At 33.6% G+C, this 11,964-nt stretch overlaps 3 protein-coding genes across 4 annotated transcripts; 1 reads left to right on the top strand and 2 right to left on the bottom strand.

Annotated features, from left to right (window-relative positions):
• Positions 1 to 126: 126 nt before the first annotated feature.
• On the top strand, positions 127 to 1,647 carry LOC121214453 (photosystem I reaction center subunit II, chloroplastic). Of its 2 annotated transcripts, XM_041088116.1 has the most exons (2): positions 127 to 897; positions 1,217 to 1,647. In XM_041088116.1, the coding sequence occupies exons 1-2, from the start codon at positions 289 to 291 to the stop codon at positions 1,292 to 1,294; spliced, it is 687 nt and encodes a 228-aa protein (XP_040944050.1). In that variant the 5' UTR covers positions 127 to 288; the 3' UTR covers positions 1,295 to 1,647. The 2 variants fall into 2 exon arrangements, with proteins under 2 accessions (XP_040944050.1, XP_040944051.1); XM_041088117.1 differs by lacking the exon at positions 1,217 to 1,647 and having other exon boundaries at positions 140 to 1,005.
• LOC107927763 (primary amine oxidase) lies at positions 1,114 to 6,155 on the bottom strand. Its single transcript, XM_016858870.2, has 5 exons — positions 5,277 to 6,155; positions 4,429 to 4,813; positions 3,000 to 3,113; positions 2,348 to 2,886; positions 1,114 to 1,518 (listed from the first exon to the last, which is right to left on the bottom strand). The coding sequence occupies exons 1-5, from the start codon at positions 6,053 to 6,055 to the stop codon at positions 1,302 to 1,304; spliced, it is 2,034 nt and encodes a 677-aa protein (XP_016714359.1). The 5' UTR covers positions 6,056 to 6,155; the 3' UTR covers positions 1,114 to 1,301.
• Positions 6,156 to 6,675: 520 nt separating this feature from the next.
• Positions 6,676 to 7,631, bottom strand: LOC107927764 (primary amine oxidase 2-like). The gene is made up of 2 exons (XM_041088115.1): positions 6,945 to 7,631; positions 6,676 to 6,860 (listed from the first exon to the last, which is right to left on the bottom strand). The coding sequence occupies exons 1-2, from the start codon at positions 7,474 to 7,476 to the stop codon at positions 6,676 to 6,678; spliced, it is 717 nt and encodes a 238-aa protein (XP_040944049.1). The 5' UTR covers positions 7,477 to 7,631.
• Between the last annotated feature and the right edge of the window lie 4,333 nt (positions 7,632 to 11,964).

The following is an 11,964-nucleotide window of genomic DNA, read 5'->3' on the forward strand; positions in this document are numbered from 1 at the left end:
AATTTCGATTACAAAGTTTTAAAGTTTGGGATTGATTTAGGGACTTAGGGTGGAATTAGCCCTATATATATATAATAAAAAAAAAAGCAAAGAAAAGGGTAAGATATGGGTAAGCCTAAGTATCAAAATCATATATTATAATTGGTCCAACACATCTCACCTTATCCATTGACACCATTTCCACCACTTATTCTCTATGGCCAATTCTTTGATCCCATCATCTTCACAAAACCAAGCTTCATCAGCACAAACAAGCAAATTCACTAGCTACCCATCTCCCTATTCTCAATGGCAATGGCAACCCAAGCCTCCCTCTTCACTCCATCAACCCTCTGCACCCCAAAATCCGGCGACCGCATCGCCGCCGTGTTACGGAAACAACCACCGTTCCTAACCGTCCCTAGCTTCAAGTCCCCAAAAAGCATCATCGCCCCACGCACCATCAAAGCCCAAGCAACCGAAGAGAAAGCCGAGACAACCGCCACAAAGGAAGCACCAGTCGGTTTCACCCCACCAGAGCTGGACCCAAACACCCCATCACCGATCTTCGGCGGCAGCACCGGCGGGCTTTTACGCAAAGCACAATTGGAAGAGTTTTACGTCATCACATGGGAGTCACCCAAGGAACAAATCTTCGAGATGCCAACAGGTGGTGCAGCCATCATGAGACAAGGTCCGAACCTGCTGAAATTGGCTCGTAAAGAGCAGTGCTTGGCTCTTGGGACTAGGCTTAGGTCTAAGTACAAGATCAAGTACCAGTTTTATAGGGTGTTCCCTAATGGTGAGGTTCAATATTTGCACCCTAAAGATGGGGTGTACCCTGAGAAGGTGAACCCCGGTCGACAAGGTGTGGGGCAGAACTTTAGGAGCATTGGGAAGAATGTTAGCCCTATTGAGGTTAAGTTCACTGGCAAACAAGTCTATGATCTGTAATAAATTTATGTTCATGTTTTGACATGTTTTATTTTAATGGTGATTGTTGCAATCTAAATACACTTTTTCAAATAGTTGCATGATTTTGCATGTTTCTTGCTTGATGCAGAATATATACTTCTATGCTTAGATTTTACGAGACTTATAACAGCATGATAATCATTATAAGCATTATAAGCATTATCGATAAAACATGATAAAATTATATTTTGACCTCTCAAAAATTTATAATCCAAAATTTTAACACATTAAATTTCATTTCCTTGCTAATCTGTAATTGCAGAAAATCATGATCTTTATAAGAGGCAAAAAGAAAATAGCAAACAAAATCATTGTTACTGGTCTTTATGAGTGTTGTTGAAGCTGATTCACTTAAGTCCCGAGCTTGATACAGAGCAATTAGGCCACCTGACATTGCTAGGACCTTTCACTTTAAGCACCGGATTGTACTCGAAAAAGTTGGCCGGCCGGAGCTCAAATCCCGTGCTTATCGTCGGCATCAACGGGAAATCTTCTTGGTAAGGTACATGATGAAAACCTAATGTGTACCATAATACAATGTCCTTGTTCTCTATTCTTCTATTCCTGCAAATTAAACCAATAATCACCAGTATAACAAAGATAACAAAATATAGCAACTTTGATGGTCTAATTGTAGTTTTAGCCCCTCTACTATGTAAAATTTTGGGGTTGAATTCTTTTATGTTGACATAATTTGGTCATCTACTTTTATATTATAATTAGTAGGTTCAAATTGATAATACAGTCCGCTCAACATAGTTTAGATTCACTTAAAAATCTAGACAATCATGTTCAGCTAGTAATAAATTTACAAGCCAACTAAATACTTAAAAGTTATCATAAAAAGTAATCATGTCTTCACTTTAACAACAATAGCTAATCGTGCTATCAATTTGGACATGCTAAGAACATTATAAGAGGACCAAATTATACTAAATTAAGGTCAAAGTACCATAGAGGCTTTTTTACTAGTAATCGGATTGCATTTTGACCCTTTTACTAAAAAAGTGAGCAAATTAATCATTATACATTAAATTAAAACATAAAATAATCCCGTTAAAAATTTCGTCCATTTCTACAGTTAAAACTAGTCTTTGTATGTCAACATGAGGTATACGTGGCACACCATGTTTCATTGTTTGTTATTCTGTTAGCTACACCCGTTTTTAACAGCACAAATGAATGAAATTTTTAACAAGAAGAACCAAATTACTCATTGATCTAATGTACAGAGGCTAATTTGCCCATTTTATTAGTAGAGGTGATAAAATGCAATCCAATCCCTACCACCATACTTTTACCACAAATTAAAGCAAATGGATTAAATCTCGAATTTTAACATAGTACAAGGATGAAAACCCTAATTAAACCCATCTTTAATAAGACTACATACCTGCTGGTCCATGTAGCCAAAGTGTCATCACCCCTGCTTTGATCAGTATATATCCCCCCTGCCCATTTCTCAGACTTGTTATAGGGTGTAACCCACACATTATACTCAGTGAACGCCGCTCGAATCTGCGGATAATCATCGTCGGTCATAAGTGGACTGGCGACCGATCCCGGGATCAAACGATAGCCAACGAAGTTACCCATTTTAGTTCTCTTGTTAGGGTTGACAACCAAGAGCTCGGCCGAATCTGACCCGAGTTTAATTTTAGCATCGGACTCGGTTTTAGCCGTTTCACTCACAACCTTCCAATAACTTTTCCTAGGTGAGGTTTGGTCAGTGACTTTAACAGTTTGCAATTTGGATTTGACAAAGGAATTGGACTCACCATCCACATCAAGGTCAAGGTGGTAAGTGATGAAATGGTCATGGTAGGCACCCAATGTGTTTTCAGCCAATAATGTGCCATAAACTTCTTCATCAATTTGGTCCTTGTGGGTGTATTTTGAGCCCCTTACTTCAAGTAAACCAGTTAGTCCAACCTGTTTGTTAAAACCAAAGGTTCATTTATAGAGGAAATTTATGGAAATAATATATAGGCTGAAGGGGCATAGGTTTAAAAAAAAAAAGGGAGTAATTAAATGGGTTCATTTACAGTGACTTTAATGGAACCAATCTGCTTGAATTCCCAGTCATTAATGTAGTCATAATTTCCAACAGTTGAAACCATCCTGACCACTAGGCTCATATCTGGTCTAACCTCTGTAATCTGCAACAAAGCCATTAAAATCCCATTAATAGACACCTTCCTTTGTGTTCTTCAACTAAAATTACATTTATTTATTAACATGGTCAAATTATGATTTTGGTCCCTCTTCTATGCTAAAGTTAGAGATTTGGTCCACATATTTTAATTTGGCATAATAGAGGGACCAAAACCTGACCTTTTAGCATTAGTGAAAATTTGAAATGCCAAAACTACAATTACAAGTATACTACAAGTACAAATATATGCCTGACCGATTGCAATGTAGAATCCAATCAATACAACACACAATAGATGAAGAATCGGAAAAATCCAGACTAATTCGAAAAAAAAAATAGGACATAACCCACATATGGCATATGCACATGGTGGGAGTGAGACTAGACAAACCTATTCATAAGTCGGGTTGTTCGTCCAAAATTTGGGAGGGTTTAAACAAAAATATTAAGCTTAAAAAAATGATTTTGGCAAAAAATTAGACCCATTTAAAATACGGGCTGAACTCGAGCTTGAACATTCAAGGCTTGAGTTTGGCCCAATTTTAAGTTTATAATACTTTATATTATGTAATTTACAACACATAATAAATAAATATATACTAAATGTGTAATATTACTCTAATATATACATTAAAATGATTTTAAGATAATTATATAAAAAATTTTAATAAATGAAAAAATATTAAATTAAAATAATATAAATATTTTAAAAAAATTAATATGAACGAGTCTAAAATAGGCTTGGATTAATCTTTTACAAATATAGGCATGATTGGGTAAAATATTACGCCCACATTTCAAACCGGGTCAAACTTGGGCAAACATAATGTGTGTTATTATCATATTTAGACCAACTCGACCCCTAAACACCTCTAAATGTGACCCATATTTCACAATTACAGATGGCAGGACTCAAACCTGAACACCTTTTACCATGTATACCAAAACTTCATTGGCAATGAAAATTCATCATACCAAAAACATTTAAATTTAAAAAAAAAAAGAATCACCTAACACTTTAACATGAATAGTTAACACTAATTAATAATATTATAGAAGTACAAACATTAAATTATGCCAAATTAAACTATAAATATTAAATTTCAACTTTTAGCAAAGGGATCAAAATCGTAATTTGACCTTTTTAACATTAGTAAAAATTTGGCAGGGCAAAACTTTTGTGTTAACAATTTGGATTAACTAATAACATTATAAATTAAAATATGTCAAATAAAACTATGAAAACCAAAATGATTTTAGCAGAGGGACCAAAACCATAATTTAACCTTTTTTAAACATTTAGTGAAAAATTGACATACCAGGTCTGGTGGAATCATAGTCTCGGTGTGTCGCCACATTACATCGCCAGCATTGCGTTCAAAGATGCAGAAAACATTAGGCATCTCAATGGGCATCCCATTTTGGGCGGCAACATAGGCACCCATGTAAACTGCATTGGCTGGGCAATCCCTTAGAGGTTCAAGTGGCACTGCACATAGACCATACCCATATTCCCCAGCATCAAAGAATGTCCTGTAGTACCATTCCTCGGTTAAATCCATGTACGGTACGAACAGTTCCGATACGAATCCCCGATACATCACTCGACGGAATTCCTGCTTCTCGGTGTCGTATATGGACGCTAAGGATACGACAGGACCGACCCGAGCATCGAAACTCAGATGAAAATCCCAATTAGCCCACCTAGACAAAGAAAAATGGACCATTTTTGGGTTGAATAAACTCGATTGAAAAATGTTAAATTTTATTTTGGTCCTTTTACAATGCTTGAATTTTGTATTTAGTCCCTAAATGTTAATTTAACATAATTTTCTCCTTCTACTGAAATAGAGGGACCAAATTACGTCAAATTAAAATATAAAGACCAAATTTCAAATGTAAAATTTTAGAAAGACCAAAATCATAATTTGACCAAAAATAGCCCCCCACAAATCAGTAAGTCTAAACGGCATCTGTATTTGGCTAATAATTTTCGACACATGGAGACAGAAAAGAATAAAATAGTCGAAATTGAGTCCTACAAATCAATTCCACCTACTAAATAATATTATAAAATAGACAAATTTTAATTTCAGTAAAGGGACTAAAACTGAAATTAGACTGGAATAAAATAGGCAAAGTTGGACCCTTGTTACTATGCTCTTACCTAACTTTACTTCCATCAATGGTGAAACTCGGACCGTCTGGTTGAACAACGGTGATTCCTTTCAACTCCGGTCCGAAATGTGGCTTTTGCTTGGATTCTCTGTAATCGGTTCCGGCGGCTTTCGGCACCGGGACGACGAGCCTATCTTGAAAATGTATTATCTTCATTGCCTCTAAATCAACTGTGAAGGTGATGGCTTCTATTGGTCTCATATACAAATTAACAGTCCCGTCTAAGTAATAGCACATGATTTTAACGACTCTTCCGTTTTGCTTAGTCTCGCCGAACCATCCTACGGTGAAACTCCCGCAAACGACCTCTTCGAGCTTGAGTCCTCTCTTGTTTAAGGCGGCCAAGAAGGGTGCATGGTTCAACACCAGCTGGTTGGCATCGATTAGTTCTTGGAAAGTGAGTGAAGGGTATCCGAAACCGTGGTGAATCCGATCGGAAACGATGTCGTCGCGTGAAAAATCGATGATGAGTTCGTGTGTTTGGTGGTTTATACGTGCAACGACGAAAGCTTGCCGTGGTGGTGGTGTGGTGGTGGGATGGTTTTGCAGCCATGAAAGGACGGCTTGTTTATCTGGTTCGTTTAAGCCTATGTATTGGAAGGTCAAGTTGGTGGTGGACGTAGGGTGTGATTGGTTAACAATGGCTTGAACTCGGATGAACTCGTTTGGAGTTAGTGAGTCAAGTGGGTGTTGTTCGAGTTGATGGGATAACGGAATGATGGAGAGGGTGGAGAAGAGGAAGAAGAGAATTTTCAATGAATGTGCCATTGTTGTTGTTTAGTGGCATGGAATATGGATGGATATATATGGCTATGAGAGACCGCCATAGTGGACTTTTAACATTTATAATAGGGACTCAAAATGAATTTTAAAATTTTAAGTGAGTAGCATAATTTTATTATTATATTAATTTATTAAAGCAAGTAATTAATAATATTATTTACTTGAACTTATTATTAATAATATAAACGTAGAGTTGATTGAGTCTTAGCTTGGCACGGTCATTGTTATTAATGTAGAGAGACATGGGTTCGAGTGCGTTGAAACACGTTGTCCTCCTATTTATGGGTTGGGAGGGGCTGTAGATAGTTTTAGGTATTGTCTTCAAAAAAACGGATATAATTAGAACCTATAATGATAGTCAAAGTTGGGTTCTATGTAATAATATTATAATAATATTATAAAAATTAAAGTAGAAAGATTAATTCCTAAATTTTAGCATAGTAGAGGGACTAAAATCAGAATTAAAGCAAAATAAAATATTGAAGGATCAAATTATAGTAAATTAAAGTAAAATGATTAAATTTCAAGTTTAAATATAGTAGAGGGACTAAACGAAAATTAAACCGAAAATAAAGCATTCAAAAGCAGGATCGTCATAACTGTACTCACCTAACTCTGCTTCCATCAATGATGAAACTCGGGCCGTCCGGTTGGACAACGGTGATCCCTTTCAACTCCGGTCCGAAGGGTTCCTTTTGCTCGGACTCTCTGTAATCGGTTCCGGCGGCTTTCGGCACAGGGACGACGAGCCTATCCCGAAAATGTGTGATCTTCATTGCTTCTAAATCAACTGTGACAGTGATGGCCTCTATTGGTCTCATATACAGATTAACAGTTCCATCTAAGTAATAGCACATCACTTTAACGACCCTACCATTTTGCTTCGTCTCCCCGAACCATCCTATGGCGAAAGTCTCGCAAATGACCTCCTCCACCTTGAGCCCTCTCTTGTTTAAGGCGGCCAAGAACGGTGCATGGTTGAACACCAGCTGGCTTGCACCGTTTTGTTCTTCAAAAGTGAGCAAAGGGTACCCGAAACCGTGGTGAATGTGGTCGGAAACAATGTTGTCGTACAATAAATCGACGACGAGTTCGTGAGTTTGGTGGTTTATACGTGCAATGACGAAGGCTTGGCGTGGTGGTGGAGCTGTGATGGGGGTGGTGCGATGGTTTTGCAGCCATGAAATGAGGGCTTGTTTATCTGGTTCGTTTAAGCCTATGTATTGGAAGGTTATGTCGTTGGTGGTGGTGGGGTGTGACTGGTTAACAATGGCTTGAACTCGGATGAACTCGATTGGAGTTAGTGAGTCAAGTGGGTGTTGTTCGAGTTGATGGGATAATGGAATGATGGAGAGGGTGGAGAAGAGGAAGGAGAAGCAGCAGAAAATTTTTGATGAATGAGCCATTGATCTGCTTTAGTGGTTTGGAATGGATAGCTTATGAGCTACTGCCCAAGTGGGCCTTTAATATTTATATTTGGTCTAATTTTGGTTTTAGTCCCTCTACTGTATTATAATCTAGATTTAACCTCCTTACTGTTTTTTGGTTGAAATTAATTTATTCATTGCTGACAAGTGACTAATCAAACCACGAGCTCGTAAATAAAATTTAATCCTTCTACTTTAATTTAAGTAATTTTGACATAATTTAGTCCTCTATATTTCAAATATTGATAATAGGTTTTGAAAAATCATGTGTCATCAATTAGCAATGTTATTAGACTTATTACTATTAGCATAAAACAAAAATAACTAAATTATGTAAAATTTTAGATATACTTATTTAAAGTCTTTTAATGAATGTAGGGGATATGGGTTTGAGTGTGTTGAAGTGCATTATCCTCCTATTTATAGGTTGGGAAAGAGTTATAGGTAGTTCTAAGCATTATGTCAAAAAGAGAAGATATGATCATAACCTATAATGAGATTGCTCAAAAGAAAATCTTATTCACTTAACTTTTTCAAATTAAATCTTAATTTTACCAGTACTAGTATCGGCATTTGGGTAAATTATAGTGGTTTTTGGTTTGTCCACAATTTGGTGGCTTTTATTTCGTACATTGTGTTTTCTCTAAAACTTGTCATAATTCTTATCCATTATGTTTTCTCTTAAAGCAGTAATGGTTTTAGTTTTTTATTATGTTCTAACATACATATATATACATATGAGATTTTCTAAGGTAAAAGTGTTATCGTACCTATTGGGAACTATTCTCAAAGAGTCGTATTATATTCTGTTTGTAAAATTAGAATCCAAGATGATAAACCTTAAGATTGCACGCAACTACTTATTAATGATAAATGGTAATACTTATTAAATTAAAAATTAAAGATCCAATATTCAATTTTTTTCAATTTATCAACCCAACGTCTAAAGCCCAATGGCGTAGGAATATTGGGCATGGATTGTTCACATCAAGAACCTTCTAAACTGTTTATTTTTAGTGAATTACAATATGAGGTCAAAGTCTTAATAGCGGTTAGTGTGATTCGAACACAGGCCACAGCTGAGGCGGTGAACATCCTGATCAGGTCAATTTTTTATCACTTTAATTTTAAATCTTCAAAAATTAATCAATTTACTTTTTGTTGGACGGGGTAGTAGATTGAATAATGACATTGATATTGTAACTCACATGACAATTTACGTATATTTCATTATTAACGTGGATACTTTTATTTTTAAAAAAAAGAATAAGTTTTTTTTTTTAATTTTTAATTTTTAAAAAATATTTTTATTAACTTTTTTAATTTTTTTATGAAGTACAAATGGAGTGTCATGTGAGTTGTTACGTTAATAGCGCTAAAATTTTAATAGTTCAATAAAAAAAATTTTGTCAAAAAAATAATTAGACTAAGATTTAAAAATCCATGACCAAAGTGATAAAAAAAAGTTAGAGCCAACACGATAAATTAAATAAATATTAAAGGTTAAATTTATCATTACGCTTACCGCAAGACGATCTATAACTACATTGCTATGATTTTAGCTATTGAATTGAAACAATGCTCGCAAAACTTTGCAAGTATTGGTGGATGTATTGTTTTTGTTTTTAGTATTGGTATTAGTATATTTTAGTGTATCGATATGGGTTTATCCGTGTTATGATAATAATTTTAAAGTTTTATCGTATCATGATTCTAGGGATCGACGAGCATATAAAGTTAAGAGTATAATCCTTAACTTTCCTTCTTTGTATATCTAACTATTAGTATAAATAGATTGAGTAATAAAATGTATCCACACAAGAAAGTATTTTTTTAGAATTAATCTCTTTTCGTTTCTCGCTATTTTATTTAGCCCCTTCTTTCTTCTTCTCTTTCCTTCGATTTCACAATCCTGGGTTACACGGTCGTTTGGAAAGGTTCAACCCATATGGCTCTTGCAGCTTGCTCCAACGCTCTGGTTTTCGCTCGTTTTGTTCCCAACTGCTCTATCAAGCATTAAACATGAATTTAAAAGAGTAGGAGCATAAATTTCACAGTTAACATCGAATAATCACCCAAAAACATATTAAAAATGAGTTTAAAATATGTTACTTTTAGCACTTATTAGTAATATAATAATTTTTTAACCTGTTTATGAAATTAAAATGACTCAATATTATGTGATAATCCATTGAAAATAAATAAATAAACTGAAAATTAATTGAAAACTTAAATATATTAAAAATAATATTTTCAATAGTTTAATTATCTTTTAAATTGAAAATCCATCCATAATAATGCAAACTAATTATTTTTTAATTATTAACTTGTATATTTTTAAAAAACATATACTTTTAGGAATTATAATATTTTTATATTTTACAATTTAAAAATATAAAATGAAAATTTTTAAAATTTAACATTTACATTTCTAAATAAATAAATAATAGTAATAATAGAACAAAATAAAGAAAATGGGCCAAATCTAAGTAATTCCAAAGCCCAATGGAATAGGAATAGTGGACATGGATTGTTCACATCAAGGTTCCAAATTTCGTTAAGGAACCGATTGACAATTAATTTATAAAAGAATAATTTGGATTTGGGATACCGAATTTAATTTGGCATAATGGCAAAATAAGTCCCTAATTTTTATCCATTTTGTCACTTTAGTCCTGGACTTTTTATCACTTTAGCCGTTAATCTTCAAAATTTAGCTAAATTGCTTATTGTTTGACGGAAAAGTTAACTAAGTTGTCAAAACTTTAATGACACCCGATATATCAACTCATGTGGCAGTTTATATGAAATTCATTGTTGGCATGGATAATTTTATAAAAAAAATTATTAACCTTTTTTAAGATGTTGAAATTTTAAATTTATTTATTAATTTTTTCGAATTTTTATGAAGAGCCATGCAATTTACTATATCAATGCCGTTAAAATTTTAACAATTCCGTTAGCTTTTACATCCAACAAAAGTTAATTCAACTAAAATTTGAAGGTGGTATACTAAAATGATCTTAGGGTGGTTATCATTCCATATCAATTGGACAGGTCCGACAGAATTAATTTGAGTTTTAAAAAAAATTTAATCATTTCAACCGGGGTCAGTTTCGAATTCGAATCTTTTTGCATGTATATTATTTAGGTTTTAAGTTTGGGTTTTTTGGGTGAAGCTATTAAGAATTCGAATCATTTTAAGTTCTTGTTGCTTTAAGTTTATGTTATTTCAGGTTACCGTTCGAATAATTTTAGGTTTGAGTTGTTCGGGGTCAATTCGAGTTTGGGTTGAAAAGATTCTGATTCTCAACTTCTTACTATCAAATCTAGTCTGGACCAATTTTTGAGTTTGAATTGAATTCTCAAGTTTAGATCAAAATGAACAAATTCGAATTATTAACTTTTTATGATAAAATTTCATCGAGTATATTTAAATTTAAGTTGAATATCCGAGTTTGGATAAAAATTTACAGGTATATGAATGTACCTTTTCCGATGTGAAAGTGAAGTCACAACATCTTTAGTAAGCGTTAGGGAGAGAAAAAGCTTGAATGAGGTGTTTCATGTTGTAAAGGTAAAAACTTTGCAAGTGATTAAGCCTACCAAGACTTCCATGGCGGCATTTAAGGTAGCTAGCATCGTCCCCGCTGGATGTATCATTTTTATTTTGATAATGATAAGGTAGTTGGCAAACGATAGAGGTTTTAGATTAGATCTCTTCATGAGTCGAGTTACCTATTTAAATTTAAAGATTTGTCTAAAATTTGAGAGGGTTTCGACAAAAATATTAGGATCGAAAAACGGGTTTTGGCAAAAAAAATTAAACTCGTTTAAAATACTAGCCAGGATTGAATGTTCACGACTTAAGCCTAGCCTAGTTTGGTCCGTTTTCAATGTTTATAGTATCATGTTATTTTTATATATTATATATAGTACTATAATGTAAATATTAAAAAATTAATATGCCTATATACATATAATTTTTTAACAAATGAATATATATAATTATTAAACATTAAATTTAAAATAATATAAATATTTAAAAAAATCTAAAAAAATGTGGATGAGATTAAAATAAGTTTAGGTTAATTATTTACAAAATGGGTCAATGTTAATCAATAATCAACTATCATGTCAATATATCACGTCATCAGTAACATGACACATCACCAATCAATTGCCATGTCACTGTTAACATGGCACGTTCTGATTAATCAACTTTTTTTAAATGTCATTAAGTTTTAAGTACCAAAATGAATAAAAGAACAAAGTTTAAAGCACAAATAAGAAAAAGGCTATAGTTCAAAGGTCAAATTAGAAATAAAGCCTTCTATTTACATACAAGTATACATATAAATATATTTATTATACACAAATATATATATATTTATTATTAAGCTACTTATGACCGACTAATACAACAATTACTACAGCGATACCGATTATCATGGCAGCAACTAGACT

The sequence above is a fragment of the Gossypium hirsutum genome, chromosome D02 (assembly GCF_007990345.1).
Source record: "Gossypium hirsutum isolate 1008001.06 chromosome D02, Gossypium_hirsutum_v2.1, whole genome shotgun sequence".
Classification (NCBI taxonomy): domain Eukaryota; kingdom Viridiplantae; phylum Streptophyta; class Magnoliopsida; order Malvales; family Malvaceae; genus Gossypium; species Gossypium hirsutum.

What these genes read in the sequence shown, in the direction of transcription:
- LOC121214453 (XM_041088116.1), top strand. Translation starts at nt 289, where the DNA reads ATGGCAATGGCAACCCAAGCCTCCCTCTTCACTCCATCAACCCTCTGC. An exon ending in AGAATGTTAGCCCTATTGAG is followed by an intron (nt 898 to 1,216) that starts GTTAAGTTCACT and finishes CTGTAATTGCAG; the next exon opens with AAAATCATGATCTTTATAAG.
- LOC107927763 (XM_016858870.2), bottom strand. Translation starts at nt 6,055, where the DNA reads ATGGCACATTCATTGAAAATTCTCTTCTTCCTCTTCTCCACCCTCTCC. An exon ending in CTATGATTCCACCAGACCTG is followed by an intron (nt 3,114 to 4,428) that starts GTATGTCAATTT and finishes GCTTTGTTGCAG; the next exon opens with ATTACAGAGGTTAGACCAGA. An exon ending in TTGGTTCCATTAAAGTCACT is followed by an intron (nt 2,887 to 2,999) that starts GTAAATGAACCC and finishes TTTAACAAACAG; the next exon opens with GTTGGACTAACTGGTTTACT.
- LOC107927764 (XM_041088115.1), bottom strand. Translation starts at nt 7,476, where the DNA reads ATGGCTCATTCATCAAAAATTTTCTGCTGCTTCTCCTTCCTCTTCTCC. An exon ending in CGGGGAGACGAAGCAAAATG is followed by an intron (nt 6,861 to 6,944) that starts GTAGGGTCGTTA and finishes TCACTGTCACAG; the next exon opens with TTGATTTAGAAGCAATGAAG.